Below are 15,516 nucleotides of genomic sequence, written 5' to 3' on the forward strand. Positions count from 1 at the left end.
AAATGAATACAAGTTGAACTGTAATAGCATGGTGGTACAGAGTTCAGCTACCATCACAAAGAACTAAAATAAAATAGGAATTCATATCAACCACAGATATTTTAAACACTATTCAGTAGGCTATGCCAATGAAATAAAAACAACCCATACTGGTCTGAGAACAAACATTCAGTGTTTTAAATCACAGTAACAGAATGATATTATCATTATTAATATGAATATTATTATAAATATTCATAGTATTAGTCGTGGTAAAACATACCACTAAATGAGAAGTGAGAGCATAGGAAAGAGAGAGGAAACCACTTATAAATATAAAACACTGACACAATGAAAAGACATTTTATTACAAAATGAAAGTATTGCTTCTATAGTCCTCACAGTATCATCCCAAATCTATTTTATTTATCTATTTCTATGAGGTAAATTTATCGGGTCAGCTTATGTTTCAACAATTAGTTAGCCATTAGTGGTTCATTTAAAGCATACTGCATTTTCACTGATGTGACAGGGATCATTAAAATGTACTGCTTTCAAGGGTAACAAATAAATGATCACTTCTTCTTGCTCCTCGTGTTACTGCTGTTGAACATACTGATCCCACGAGGTCTCACTCCAACAGCTTCTGCAGTTACTCCTGGCTGCTGCAACACTTTGTCCAGAGTTGTCTTCTTTATGGCAGCTGGGGAGATTTTCTCCTGGTCAGCCAAAAACTGAAGCTCCCTTGCCAGAGAAGGGCAGTACAGAGACAGTTATTTAGTGCATTTATATAATACAGTATAGTCATGATAATCTCATATTGAGGAAAACAGAAACAAATCAAGGACAAAATTATTTGCATACAGCGCCACCTACTGCCTGAATTCCACATTTCAAAAGAAATATCACCATCTGGCCATTTGTCAGTTAACTGAAAAGCATTTTTTTGTACATGCCTATGACAGGAAATGTGATTCGTTAGTTTGTTTGTCTCACACTTTTCTTATCAACTTACCTAGTCCGAACACAGGAAGCCTCTACGGCATTAATCAGGAGGCTACGGAAGCCGCCACTCTCCATGACATGCAGGGCGTGGATGGTGGCGCCCCCTGGTGAACACACATTGTCCTTGAGCTGCCCGGGGTGTTGCTCTGAGTCTAACAGCATTCGAGCAGCCCCCTTTAAAGAAACAAAAAGGAAAACCCACATTAGACTTATATGGTACTGATTCTGTCAAATCACTCTGTGTCTTGAACCAAGCAAAACAGGCTGCAGGTGGCCCAGACAAACCAGTGTCTGGATGTAAAGATTTTACAGGAACAGTGTACACACACACACACACAAAAAAAAATCTGACACAGTGAAGCTTGAAAACTTTCGTTAAAACCACACAAACCAACACGAGTGAAACAGGAATCAGAACAACATCAGAGGAAGCACACATGCTGCATGTAGCACATTCATTTGTTAAAACGACGAAAGCAATACCAGCAGGGCTTGGGCTCCGAGGCGTACAGCCAGTCTCCTGGGAAGGCCCATTTTCACTCCACCATCAGCAAGAGCATCTACAGCTGTAAATGCCTGCAAGGACACAATCACAATTGTTAGGATGAAGAGGAAATCATCCAAAAGACAGTTTTTTCACAGTTGTTTCAGGTATAGCAAAAACTGCCAGCAACACCCAAAAGACTCACATAAGCAGGGCCACTGCCGCTGAGGCCCGTGACAGCATCGATCAGGTCCTCTTCCACCTCGGTGCAGTACCCTACACTGGCCATGAGCTGCTCCAGCAGTTGTCCATCCTCCACTTCAGCATGGGTGCCTGTGGCGTACACAGTGGCCCCCTCACGTACCACCACTGGAGTGTTGGTCATGCAGCGCATTACCTTTGGAGCATTGCGATACTGGTTCAGCTTCTGCAGGGAAAGACAGTCAGGCAAACAGACAATCATTCATAGCTTTAAACATTAATAAAGCTAACATGGACTGGAGTTTTTATTTGTATTTGTCTGCTACGTGACATATTTTTTTAAAAGAACAAATTTTAATTCTATTAAAAATGGAAATGAATGTGCGTGTCAACTCCGGGAAGCTAGCCAATGTCACGTTACAATACCTGACTGTTTAGCCCAAGGATTTGCTGAGAACTAAGCAAATACAACTAGAACCTTATGTTCAAGCAAAAAATGAATCAATTTTTTTTTCAAGTAACTTAGCTTTTCCTGCAGATGAGTTAACATCATTCCTGTGTTCATCTCAGACAACAGATCAACTTTATGTTCCTAAGGTCTTACACAATATATTGTAAGTACGGAGTAAAAATCAAAATGTCGTATGACTATGACTTGCCTTTTCTATAGAGCTGATGGTAACACCTGCAGCACAGGACACGATGAGGTGACGATCTTCAATGTCTGGTCCGATCTCATCCAGTACGAAAGGAATGATGTGTGGCTTCACAGCCAGGAAGAGAACATCGCTTTTGCTCACTGTCTCTTTGTTGCTGGTGGTGAAATTGACACCCAATCTCTGAAAAAAGAGATATTTTTTAGTACCGCACTGGGCTGATGTATACATTAAAACCCATTAGGCTACATGATGCAAGCAAAGCAATGTTAAATACCTACAAAGCATATTTCTAATTACACAAAACCGCTGATGGAATGAAAGATTTATATTCCTAATTATCTACCCACCCGCAGTCCCTGCACAGTGGGGAGATCTGTGTCTGGGGAGCTGGCTGTGATTCTGTGGGTGGCAATGACGCCTTAAAATGAGAAAATGTCCAGAAATAAATTCAGTGTCTGATTGCAATCAACATGCATCAAGAACACAAGTCACATCTGAATTACACATACATGGTAAGAGTGTGGAAAAAAAAACCCACTCACCTGCAGCTGTGAAGCCTCTCACCAACGCGTGGGCCAGCTGCCCTGCTCCTATGAAACCCACACTCATTCTACCTGTGTGTACACAGAGGTGAAAACTTTAACGTTCGCTGGAAATAGTTAGTTTTATCTACAAAATAAGACAGACGTTTAAAGTCTGACAACGAGTGTGCGCCTTGAAGCCTCGTCACATTCTGGAGATGTTGTGGTCCTAACTCTTACTTCCTTATAAAGCGAAGCAGACATTTTGGGACATATGCTAGCCGCAGTTATATTTTTCTGAGTGGAAATAAAATCGCAGAACAAAGAGAAACTTACGAACAAACTGTAGAGCTTCTTAGCAGAGAAGTCACTTAACAGAAACATTGAAATTTACAACACTGTCAACGTGGCCCAGCTGCTCCGCGCTGCACCGTACCTGTGGAGGGGAATTTGACAAGCGATTGAGCCAATGAGCTCGCGTGCTCCGACAGCGCGTAACACAATCGGCCAATCAGTGCAACTATCGCGATGTGAACAACTTTTGGGGCGGGTTCTTGAACGCATCTCTGGGCGGGTTCTGTAAATCCGGAAAGCCGGTTGCATCAGGTTTTGCCGTGGGGCAGAAACGTTCCTGGCACTATACTATCATCTGCTGGCGAAAAGCTCGAAAGGCATGGAGACAGATGTTATCCTGACCCAGAAAGCCAAGCTGTAACCTAGTTGACAGCACAAAGTTTTTTTTGTCTTCAGCGTTTCCACTGAGAAAGAACATTTCATATTTATCTCTTTCACTTTTGTTAACTGATAGACATTGATAAGTAGGTTAGGAGTAATTTCAGCTGCTGAATGTATCACAAGGTATATGGTAGTAAAGCTCAAGGCATGGAATAGAAGAGTGACAAAGCCTATAATGAAGCAGATAAATTACCCTGTTAAAATATTTAAAAATGTAAAAGCAAAAATTTACTGTTGTGATGCAAATGTACTCGTCTTCAATTGTCGTCATTACTGTAGCAGTTTCAGCCTCTACTTTTACTAACAGATGAAGATGAGATGAGATCAAGGATGAGATGTGTGATTCCACCTTATAGACGTAGTCTTTTGCCTTACGAAAGTGGACAGTAAAGGTTGACATATCAGCTAAGACCTACTTCATACAAAGCAAAGGACACAAAAATTGAAAAGACCAACAAACATACTCCTTGATATTTTATTACACATGGAATATGTCAGAAACATAGCAAATGCTTATCCCAAATAATCAATTTAATACTGTTAACAAAAGTTTGCCTTCACAAAATTCATCAGACACATTTAACATTCAGTGAATATCAGGAAAAGTAATCGTAATGTCATTTGGCATTGCATAGACAAGGACAAGAATACAAACTGGAAACAGCAAAATGGCTTGAAAGCCATAAACAAACACTATGTTCAGTGCATACTGTCGACTTAATGTATGCCATACATCTCTATGAGATATTTTCATCTGTTTAGCGTTTAATACTTTTTAATACATACATTAATACTTAAATACTTAATACTTAAATAAATTGCTCTCGAAACCTTAATCCATACTCCCATAACTCCATCATGTGTGCAACCACCACAGGAATTTGGCAGAGGGATGCATTTGGTGTTTCCCAGGGTCCTCTGTGGACAGAAATGCAGAATCTGCACTTCTGTGCACCTGGCAGGCTCTCCCCGGGGGGTGACTGCAGAACTGGAGAAAGGCCTTTATGTTTGTAACATGGGGTAACACTGTCAGTTTTGCTGCCCACTATTACAGAAAAATGCTGATCATAAAAAATATCACACATGCATACAACATCATGAATCTATGAATCCAAGGTAATAAGCCCCTCACTGAGACAGGGCCATGGAGAGCAATGTGGATGTGGCCTCAAATTTTCTTTATTTGTCTCTGAAGAGGGAGAGTTTTATTAGACAGCAGAGCTGGAGACAAAGCGAATCCTCTGGGAGTAAACTAGATCAACAAAATATAGGATCAGGTTGACATTGGTGAACACTGCCACCACCAGCTTGCTGTCCCAGGGACATTCTCCACGTGGGCAGTCCTCAGGACGTGTAGTGGTGCCATACTTCTTGTCAAAGCTGAAGATGGGCCAGATCAGTGCTGCACTGAGATAGAGGATGACAGCAAAGAAGGTGTAGACAACCACAAATCGGTCAAAGGGGAACCGCAGGGCCGAGGTCCTCCCAGAAACTGTCATTATGACCACGATTACAGTGACAGAGAAGCACAGGCTGTACACCACCACACAGTACTGGGTGGCAATGTAGAGGTTGTACTCGCTGTCATTGGCCAGGGCCCCGAAAATTATGCAGGCCACAAAACCCTGGACCACCTTGAGTAGGCCGGACACCGTGGCCATGTAACCCACCACAGCACCTGGCTTGGCCCGAGTCAGGAACACCTCAGCACCGTAGGGGAAGCAGCAGACACTGGAGCAGACAGTGACAGCAATTCGGTACATTTGGACTTCACAACCCTCATCGGGGCACTCTGACTGAAGGAAGTAAACCGGGTAGACCACAGAGGCAGTGATGTACATGAGTGTTGCCAGCATAGCAAAGGCCACAGTGAAGTTGTCCCACGATATGGGCATGCATGTGTGTAGTCGCGTAATGTCCAAGGTGAACACAACTAGCGTGACAGCAAAGCAGAAGCACCACACAAACATGCAGAAGGTTCCATAGGTAGCACTGTAGCCTGCACTGTGGGACACAAGGGCCATTATGGTGCACCCAAGTAGCAGCTGGCACATTCTTGCTGCACCTAAAGGTGACAAGACAGCTTCTTTGTTGAGGTAGTGTTCTCCACGAGGATCCATGGTTTGTTTTTTTTTGGTGTCCCCCCCTCCCCGAAGCAGCTGTTTTTCTTGGTGAGATTCCTGATGTCCTGTTTCCAGCCTTGATGTCCTTGTGGCCTACCGTTCTTTCGTCACAGACCTCACCCTTTCTTTGGTTGCCTTTTATAGATGGTCCTTAATTACAAATGTCTGTAATTTTTCCCTGAGCTTGCTTTGTAATTATAGTGGTGTATATAAGACCAAGTTACATTTAGACATTGGTAGAACTTTGCGCATTAGCTTGTAATCATAAAAGATTATTTTGAAATAAGATGTCTTTTTGATATTTGTTTTTAAAGCGATGTCTCTACTTGTCTGCACAAGTCTGTAAACTATGAATACAGAGACTACTCTCGGTAAATCATACAACACTGGGATCACTCCTTTTACTGTGGCTTTAAAATGGCTTTAGAGAGAAATTTAATCCTGGTCTTACTCTGAGCTGTAGTGTATGTCCTCCAAAATCTTGATTTTTCCTTGCTTTCCTTGCTTGTCTTCAAATGCCAAGTCGTCCAGTGAATCAGAAGTTCAAAGCGGAGTAACGTCCTCAACAAGTCATATCCAGGAGATTTATCTTTCAACAATAGCCCTCAGTGCCAAACAGGTGGACTAATTTGCTGTCCTGTCAGTCAAGTTCCATTACTCAGTGACAGGGTCCTATTGATTTCTTCACTGTAGGCCCTTAAGTGACACTCAAAATCATTCAAACTGTTGGTTCTGTCTCTTGCTCTTTGTCTTGCTGTTTCTGTCTCCTGGTGCCTCTTGGATTTGGTCTCCCACTCTCTCTCTCTCTCTCTCTCTCGTCTCTCTCTCTCACACACACTCACACACACACATACACAAACACACTGTGTGCACTCGGTAGATTGCAAGGGGTGGCTGTTTAAATGAAAGTTTGTGCCGAGCCCAGGGTTACAGGCCTCACCAGTTCTATAAATAGGGGGTCTATATTCAACAGAGGGGTGGTAGGCTACATGTGGCAGGGAGTATGGGAGTCGTATTTCTATGGAGCACCCAGGGAGGCTGAGTCAGAGCGCCCTCAGAAAGAAACTGGCATTTATCCGCAGTGTAATGACAGGGAGGGAGGCTAAGACTCACATTAGAGGCAGAAATTACATACAGGTCCAGAGGGATGATTATGCATCAGTGATGACAGATTCAAGTGATGCATGTCAGGGGGAAGTGGAAATGGATTAGTAGTTACTGAAAATACTTTAACCTGTGATATTAGTGTTTTCTGATTTACAGTGTGCAAGGTGATTCTTAGAGAAAAACCACCACCTAAAATAGCGTTTGAAGCCCATCATGTTACCAAGTTGAATACTGCACCTCAGATGTTTTTGAACCATATAATCCATATAGTCCATATAATGTGATGTTTTTGTTCACTCCCATGCAATGAATCTTTGGAAATAACCTATTGTGAAAAAAAAAGATATGAATAAGAAATGTTTCAGTTTCTCAGTTTTTTAGTCCTGATTACTCTTACTAAGTACATTACTCTCATCTGGCCACTGCAAACGACATATTTGTCTTGTAAATATGGTTGCAGTAAGTATAAAATATAGGCTGGAGCCACACAAAAGCTGTTATATTGCCTTAAGTGATGTCACTTGAGTCAGTGTTGGCTGGGGATAAAGAACAAGCTTGTAAATAAACATCTAGTGGTGTGGAGTGAGAAAGAGCTTACCAAGTCTCTCTAGCTCACTCCTCATCTCCGCTTGAAGCTAGCACCTCGAGGCTAGCAGGTATTAGCCTTACCCACATGACTCTCAGATTGAGCTGTTTGAGGTGGAGATACATTGTGGGTAATGTAGACACCAGGAATAAATGTACAAATCCAAATCTGTCTAATAACAATTAATTTCTCTAATTCTGATTTTATCCTTTCTTCGCAGTCTGTCAATATTACAGGAGTGCAACTTTAAATGAATGATATGCTCTTTTAACACTCCAGTTCACCATTAGATCATTAAACACTACTGTTTTCTGTTCAAATACGCAAAAATGTAAAGCTAGGAGTGCTGCTGGAGTTTATGGAGGATTTTATGTTGTCTTTTTTTTAACCAGTAGGTGGATGTGTAAAGTATTTGATGCAAGCCTGTAGGTTGATTAATGTCAGATTGAACCAATCCGTGTCTTATATAGTGAGATAGTTTGATGATATGAAAATGTATTATGAATATAGTTTGATTATTTTAAGTTTGAAACTATGGGTTCAAAGTTTTTCCAAGGTTTTCCTATTAGGTCATAAGGTCATAAGCACATGTGTTGACATTTCACAAAAGCTGTTAAAATATGCACATAGCTTTTTTACTATTACAACTATGAATGACAGTAAAAATAACAATAACAAGACTGTACAGCATTATTTACCTTGTAGTATATGTAATGTGTCTTTTCTTTTCGGTCTGATACAAAGACATGCATTCAACACAAAGAGAAAAAACAGCAATGTATTTACAATTTACAAAGAATCACTTCTCTGTGAAAATAGCACTTATAAATATGATTTACATAACAAAATAAATATGTAAATTACCAATGCAGCTTTAGTTTTGTTTTTGTTTTGTTTTTTTTTTTCTGTTAAAAAATATGTTACAGAATAAAATTACAATTAGTAATACCTTTGCTTCTCTGGTGTGATGTGAAATAGAGGTCCTTTAAAAACATCATTTATAAAGACATCATTACATACAGCATTGTCATTATATTAAAAAGTGATCTCTATTATGAAATATAAGAAGGGAGTTACAATAGTGAACACTTACAAGAACCTATACAAAAAAATACAATACACAATCTCCCTTTAAATGTTAATTGCATTGATCTGAGGATTGCTGAACTACTGAGGTTGTTTTACGGGTACTCTAAGGTCGGCTTTCAACAGTGAGAAAGAGGTATACACTATGTAATGGCACTGTGGTGGATGTATGAGCACTGATAGCCTCTAAGGTGTTTCCAGGTTGACTTTAGCACCACAAATTAGGTTCAAGCAATGACTAAACCGCGCATCTTCTTCTCAGTTGTCAAAGCTGAAAATATGCCCGCTTATATTTGCAACAGGGATGTATAAAGTATGTCTTTTAATTACTTTTGACTAATTTTCATTAGCAAAGACTAACATCTGAGATTTGTCTGTTTGCAGCTTTAATTTCAGTAGCCCGACTATTTAAAGAGTTAATCCATCCTAGTTTTATACCACATGTTGGTTGAAGAAGTATTGGGGTAAACTGTCTCCCTCTCTCTGTTGTCTGTGTTATTACGTTTCCTTCCTGATCCAGTGCTTTTCTCACTTTATTATTTCCCTGTTTCTACCTTGACATTCTTGTGTGATGAGATGTTGTTAAAACCCAACTGCGAAACAGTTTGAGCAAGATGATATTTGCACATACTCTATAGTGACTACTTAACAAAGACAGCATCCTTATGTCATTGTGGCACTTTTCTTTAAACAATGACTAAATAAAATCTATATGGAAGGATGAAAAATATATATACTTATATAAAAAACATCAATGAGCATCCTTAAAACTGGATTACATTCGTGATTTTTTTTCTTTTACAAAGCAAAAGATAATTTAAATGGAGAGTAGCAGAGAGTTATGCCTTGTCTTGGTGGTGTTTTGCCCCCGTATTGTCACCAGTTGTGAGGAATTGCGGGACAAATTCAAGGCCCTTTGTTTGACTGAGGCTTGGACTTAAGTAAACAGGAGGTCAGAGGGGAAGTGACTATAGGGAGAATGGGTTGTGAAGGTGGATGGGTACTCAGAGGTATCAGGCATGAGAGACTGGTCAGAGAGACCAGCCAACCCTGCTTGGGTGTAGCTTTGAAATACTGTTTGTACGTGTGTCCCTTTAGCTGCCACTGCTGAGCATGCCCAGTAGCTTGCTGGGGTCCATGCCCTGCTGCTGGGCCATCTTCTGCACATCGAAGCCCATGTGCATGAGGAACTGAATAACGTTCATCTCTTGTCCTGTGAATTGGTCTCGGATGGTGGGGCAGGTGGGGTTGCAGTGTGGCCACGGGCAGCTGTCTATCAGATGTACGGGGCAGCCTTTGGGTGGAGCCTTATTGTTCCTGTTGTCATGGAGGCTGCGGTCCCAACAGTGCAGTGCTCGGGGCAAGGAAGTGCCTTTAACCTGCACATCAATCCAGTAGCTAGAACACATCACAAGAGGGCGCTGTCAGCTCACGAGTAGAAAGTCTCAAGCACAAAGTTTTGTGTCTCCTGATAGTGATACAATGGAAAAGATACTCACTTTCTCGTGATAACTTCATGTGACAGGCACGCCGGCGCAAACATAGCCCTGAAAATAGAAATAAAAAAAGATTAATCTGAATCCATGCAATAATCCTACTTTAAGTCTCCTTTCTGCAGGGATTTGGCCTTACGGGACATCTTTGAGTGTGTTCCTCAGCTCAATGCCCAGGTTTTGGATGTAGCGCCACTGGCCTTCCTGCACAGGCTGGCCCGTTAGCTGGATGTTGTCCACCGTCAACTGGGCCTCATCAAAGAGCCACTGGACAACAAACACGGGGCCTGCAGAGGGAGAATGGAGCAGGTTTTTATGGAAGAGTATAGTACTCAGATACGCTCTACGCAAATGTTCTGGGATTGTACGTTGAAGAAGAGCACTGACATTTAATTTACAAGATGTAGATTTTACATAGTAATGAGCGAGATCACAAACTCACTTTTTATTGATGGGAAGACTTTATATCCAAAGAAACAGTTCCACTCTTCTCCTGCGTGGGTTTGCTTGCACCTCTCCGGAACCACCCCACCCCAGTACCTGATCGGGCAAGAGACAAGGACAGAGCTTAGCAACCTGATGTTCTCATCACCTTACTGAAACAGTCCACCTCTTAAATTCTCAGTTGGTTTAATTTTCACTGGCTCCCATACTTAATGCCTCTCTTAATGGTCTCAGTGGGGGCACAGCTGATGGCGTCCACGCAGTCCGTGCAGTGGTACTGCTTGTTGTCCAGGAACCAGCCAGAATCAGATAGGCCTCGCACTTGTATCCCAGTGTGGCCCAGTCCCTCAAGCAGCTCTGCCACACGGTCCACATTCAGAAGGACGCCGGTACCACCCGCACTGCATACAGAAATATGACATTTTCATGTTGCTGATACAGAAACATGAATGAAATATACAAGATTTGGGATCTGAAATCACAAACAAAATGTTCACACAAGGACACACCTGCTTCCTGCTAATAGGAGAACTTTGGCATTGTCCAGACCTTTGTTCAGCAGGTCCTTCACAACCTCCTGAATAATCAGGGAGCCCATGAAGGCATAGCTACCTGTACACAACACAAAGAGAGTGGAACTGTAGTGAAACTTTTTAAAAAGAGTTATTTGCATGTTTGTTTTGATGACTCAGTCATTTCTTACTCTGCTCTGTTTTGGCTGTAGCGCCACTCCACACGTCACTTGAGCAGTACGGGATGAACCTGCACAACCAACATAAAGTTAAAGTCGTGAGCTATGATTGAAAACAGAGCTTCGATAAACACACAAAACACGAGTCAACTTACACCATGTTGGCATTCCACCAGTGAGGGTTTTCCTCAGGCAACGGAGACAGGATCCCCGTGCCTGCAGAGACAGATAAACATGTATCATTAGCCATCCCGGCACTCCCAGACACATCCTCTTCTTCCTCATCATCATTACCACATGGATTACAGTCATTACACAGCAGTGAGAGAAGGAGGCGTCTCAGTTCCTACAGCAGCGGGCGCCAGGTAACCCCACACCACAGCTACATTATAACGGGGTGTCGGTTGCAATAACACTGCAGATGAGCACAGATACATCCAATCTTTTTAATTACTGAGGGATTACACTAGGATCTGGGTACTTTTATCACCATGTTAGGGAGTCAGAACTTGCTGCAGTTTGAGTAGTGCTTATGGGTGCATAGCGAACCACACATACTAGCTGAGGCTGACCTGTTTTAGTTTGGGGCCACTTGGAGGAGCTCATCAGTCTCCTCATGGTCTCGTACCGGCTGTCACAGTTCTCTTTGGTGAAGCAGTACCAGCCGCCTGGACACAAGGATCATTTCTCATGCAAACTGTCTTGAAGGTATTCATCATTCTCAATTTGGTGCGTATGAAATTTGTTAAAATAGTCCTTAATACTAACCCTCTAAGAATATCAACCACCGTCTGCTCCCTCGAGATTCTTTCAGGTAGTACCTACGAGAGACCAAAGAGTATAAAATCAACACAGCAAATGCTTGACTTGTAAAAAATATTAAAAATATATATGTGAGTAGAATTCTAAATTCTTCAAGATTTATTTCTCACTACCTGCATAACAATATACATATGAAAAAGGAAGATTTGACCACATTCCCCAGGTTTGACATGGCCCTCTCTCTTCAGAAAGATGAGATAAACACTGAGAAGAAACACCCTCACCCTCCACCATCACATAATGGTATCCAAGCGTGAAATATAAACACATATGACATCATCACTTTCATTTAAACAAGGACATCCTGTTATTTTGTTGATTCCTATCTTTAAAAGGTGACAGAAAACAGCAAAAATGAAATCCTGCCAACATAAATTCAGTGAGCGCGCAGGAGAGAACAGCGCGTACAGTAACGTGATCATCGTGATCAAACAGGAGATAAACGTCATCTCGTCCCCTATCCCGTTATCCTGTAGATGCCAGCAGAAGGTCCTCGTCATGTTTATTGTAGCATCGTAGTCTCTCCACTCTGATCTCATCATTCCTTAGCAGTGTCCTCACACACGGCATGGATCAAATCAAGGTTCCCGCCCATAGCAATGACATGATAAGAGATGGTGAAAACACACAACAACATTTGGTCTGTGTACATGTCAACACACAGGCTTTTCTGTAGGACCCACACATATGTCCGAGATAATGCCCCTTAAATGCACCTTGGACAAGATTTGTGCTGTATGTTGTCAGCCCATTGTCAGAACTTTTATTTAGCATCAGAGATGAGGCAATTTAAAAAAAAAATAAAATCTAGCGTGTAAAGCTTCTTTAGACATAGAAGCAAAAAGGTCCATATGTGCTTCTGTGATGCTGAGATGAGATTTATTTATTTTTTTAAATCCAATCAGTATCCACCCGACTTTACCAATGACTAAACTCAGTGACTTTAAAGAAAACAGGTTTGGCTGAAGTTCCGAGCTGTTTTGTCAGACTCTGAATCACACTTTGGCCGCAGTTTATCTGTTGTGCCACTATTGCAAGCCACAGTCAGTGATGTAGGCAGAGGACAGTGAACTCTTCTTACTACTTCCAGACAACAAAGTGAAGGTGGGCTTGGCAAGCTGAACAAGCCAAGAGGGAAAGGCGCTCTAACAAGTGCACCTGGTGAGGATGAATCACACAGTCAAACCTTCCCATCCAGCCTTCTTGCATCCTTGTTTATCTGTAAGTGCAACAACACCTCTCTCTGGAAAATAGCTGATGGATTAACATCTCAACTGACAACAGCCTCAGCAGTGAATGAAACGGCCATCTGGCAGTAACTGTCCCCTGTTCTCGTGCTCATGTTGAGAGTCTAAAGAGCTAAGAGCGTTACGGCACTAACAGACAGCTCTGTGCACCACTTTGGGGTTTAACGGGAATTAGACAGGATAGAAAATCCATAAAGAGACATGTATAGCAAAATCCATTTCAAGCCTGTCCATCATTGAACTGGTCCCAGATAAGTTCAAATACACAAAGACAGACAGTCATCAAAGCCTCCTGGCATGTGATGGACAATATAGAGCATTTATATAATACTGGAAACTGCAAATAATCAAGGCTACAAAACATAGTAGTTATTTAATAGTGCTTTTCAATGTAGCCATATTGCTAGAAAATTATTGGCATGCTGTTTAAAAGCTGCAAAGTTTATACAATATTTGAAAACTTTATTTTTTGCAACGTACAACATTTCCGAAACACAAATAAAATTCACTGGCTCTTGGGCTGTGGTTGTCAAAGACAATTATGTAAAAACATGTACGACTATGAAAAAATTACACCTTTTACAGCTGCCGAACCCTTTTATTTGTTTCGTCTCCACCTGCCATCACTCAGCTATTTGAATCTGAGAGAAAAGAGAGAAATTGTGTCTCTTTGTGACAGAAGAGACAGTGGATCTCAGTAGAGAAATCATGCAGGCTTTCTAGCTGGCAAATGGATTTCTGTTCAACAATGCTGTCAACAGTGGATATCGTTATAAACAAACGAAATGATTCATTGTTTATCTCATGGAACACAGACTGAAAGTATCTTTTTCCCAAAAACAAGCCATAAAACGACTAGGAGCCACTGACTGTAAACTGCACGTTTTGCAGTAGCCACTTATAGAAAACATACCGTTTAAACGGCTGTAAAAGTCACAATTCAACAGTCATGAGAGAGACTTGGGCGAGGGGGGCTGAAGACTAAAATCTAAACTTTCTGCAGAGCAAATCCTGCATTCTAATTCGAAACAAAGGAAATGAAGCGTAGGCCATGCGGCTATCCGCAAATTTCACGCTTCGCTGACGCAAAGCAGCTGCCTATCTGATCGCGACTAAAACTTTTTGTCGAAGAACAGTGCTCGTTTTCAAATGTCTCCATTTTTTTTCATTTATTTTCTTTTTTTAAAAACTGTCAGCGTTTAAATATTCGAAAACCAACTTTGAACATTATAAATAAAACAGCCAGAATAATGAGAATATTTTTGCGCGTATTCTCAGTTGAAATGAGCGCTGTTGCCCTCAGGCCCGGACATGTGGGTTACTTCGGGTCGCAGGATTGACCAGCAGGACGGGGTGCGCCCTGCTGAACAAAAATATCAATTCCTAGCAACTCCAAGGTACCGGAGCACAGCTGAACCTGCTAGGACCTGTCACTGATCCACCCATACGGGAATCCTGATTCATGTATTTAGTTGGTACGTACCCTGCGGCGCTTCCGTCGTTGCAGGTGACTGATGTATTCTCCAAGAAGTTCAGCTTCATGTCGTAGTCGAGCTTCTGCGCCGAGCACGGGTAGAGGGACTGCGCCAGGTTCTTCACTTGTGTCATGAAGTTATCCATGTTCTCCTCCACGGCGGTGAAATCCAAAGGGAAGCTCTCCGTGGTGTCACCCCGGTCCGCCCGGTATGTGGGAGGAGGTGGTGCGCGTCGTGGTTGTGGGTTGCGGCCACCCCGAAACCTCCGCGCGCAAAGAGCTCCGGACTGCATCAGCACCAGCAGCAGCACCGATGAAACCATTCTGATCGCTGTCATCTTATCCCCTCGTTAGGTGTCCTTCCTGCAAGTGCGACGTCTTGTCGGGGAAGCGTAAAAGTTTTACTGATGGAGCTGAGAAAGAAACGACAAGTACGCACGGTTTATAAAACGCCACAGCGCTGGTCATCCGCTCCCAGAAACGCATAAATGTCAACTATTAGAAGTCCTTTAAGATCAGTCAAAGTCATCCGCTGAATTCTCTCCATATATTTCAAAACGTCCCACTGTTTGCCAATCTGTAGTACAACTCAAGCGCTGTTGGATCAAGCGCGCAAGTCTGAACGACAACACTCGTGCCATGCTCTTGTATTTTATTCAAACTTTCCCCCCTTGTGTGTCCGATCAGCCAATCGCAGGAGCGGGGCAGGACTCAGGGCATGATCAAGCGTGGCAGACTCACCCCCCCCACCCCCTTTTAATTTATAGAGGGAAAAAAATGTCCATGCGTTGGTTCTTTTGATCCGCGAAGTTTTATTTGATGTGGTGGCTTTTATTGGCCTTGAAATGCCCATTTCCCA

General features: G+C 42.1%; 3 protein-coding genes across 3 annotated transcripts; all 3 read right to left on the reverse strand.

Moving 5' to 3' along the window:
• Nucleotides 1–326: 326 nt before the first annotated feature.
• Nucleotides 327–3,337, reverse strand: pycr1a (pyrroline-5-carboxylate reductase 1a). The gene is made up of 8 exons (XM_046415425.1): nt 3,186–3,337; nt 2,871–2,942; nt 2,676–2,746; nt 2,329–2,508; nt 1,674–1,895; nt 1,468–1,560; nt 995–1,158; nt 327–723 (listed from the first exon to the last, which is right to left on the reverse strand). The coding sequence occupies exons 2-8, from the start codon at nt 2,935–2,937 to the stop codon at nt 555–557; spliced, it is 966 nt and encodes a 321-aa protein (XP_046271381.1). The 5' UTR covers nt 2,938–2,942; nt 3,186–3,337; the 3' UTR covers nt 327–554.
• An 805-nt stretch (nt 3,338–4,142) lies between these two features.
• LOC124073265 (myeloid-associated differentiation marker-like protein 2) lies at nt 4,143–6,530 on the reverse strand. Its single transcript, XM_046415391.1, has one exon. It carries the CDS (start codon nt 5,702–5,704, stop codon nt 4,793–4,795), a length of 912 nt encoding a protein of 303 aa, XP_046271347.1. The 5' UTR covers nt 5,705–6,530; the 3' UTR covers nt 4,143–4,792.
• Nucleotides 6,531–8,021: 1,491 nt separating this feature from the next.
• On the reverse strand, nt 8,022–15,314 carry notum1a (notum, palmitoleoyl-protein carboxylesterase a). Its single transcript, XM_046416431.1, has 11 exons — nt 14,667–15,314; nt 11,883–11,935; nt 11,687–11,782; nt 11,270–11,330; nt 11,127–11,185; nt 10,933–11,035; nt 10,633–10,824; nt 10,422–10,519; nt 10,119–10,266; nt 9,986–10,033; nt 8,022–9,884 (listed from the first exon to the last, which is right to left on the reverse strand). Exons 1-11 carry the CDS (start codon nt 14,993–14,995, stop codon nt 9,581–9,583), a joined length of 1,491 nt encoding a protein of 496 aa, XP_046272387.1. The 5' UTR covers nt 14,996–15,314; the 3' UTR covers nt 8,022–9,580.
• Between the last annotated feature and the right edge of the window lie 202 nt (nt 15,315–15,516).

This window comes from Scatophagus argus, chromosome 16 (genome assembly GCF_020382885.2).
Source record: "Scatophagus argus isolate fScaArg1 chromosome 16, fScaArg1.pri, whole genome shotgun sequence".
NCBI lineage: Eukaryota > Metazoa > Chordata > Actinopteri > Scatophagidae > Scatophagus > Scatophagus argus.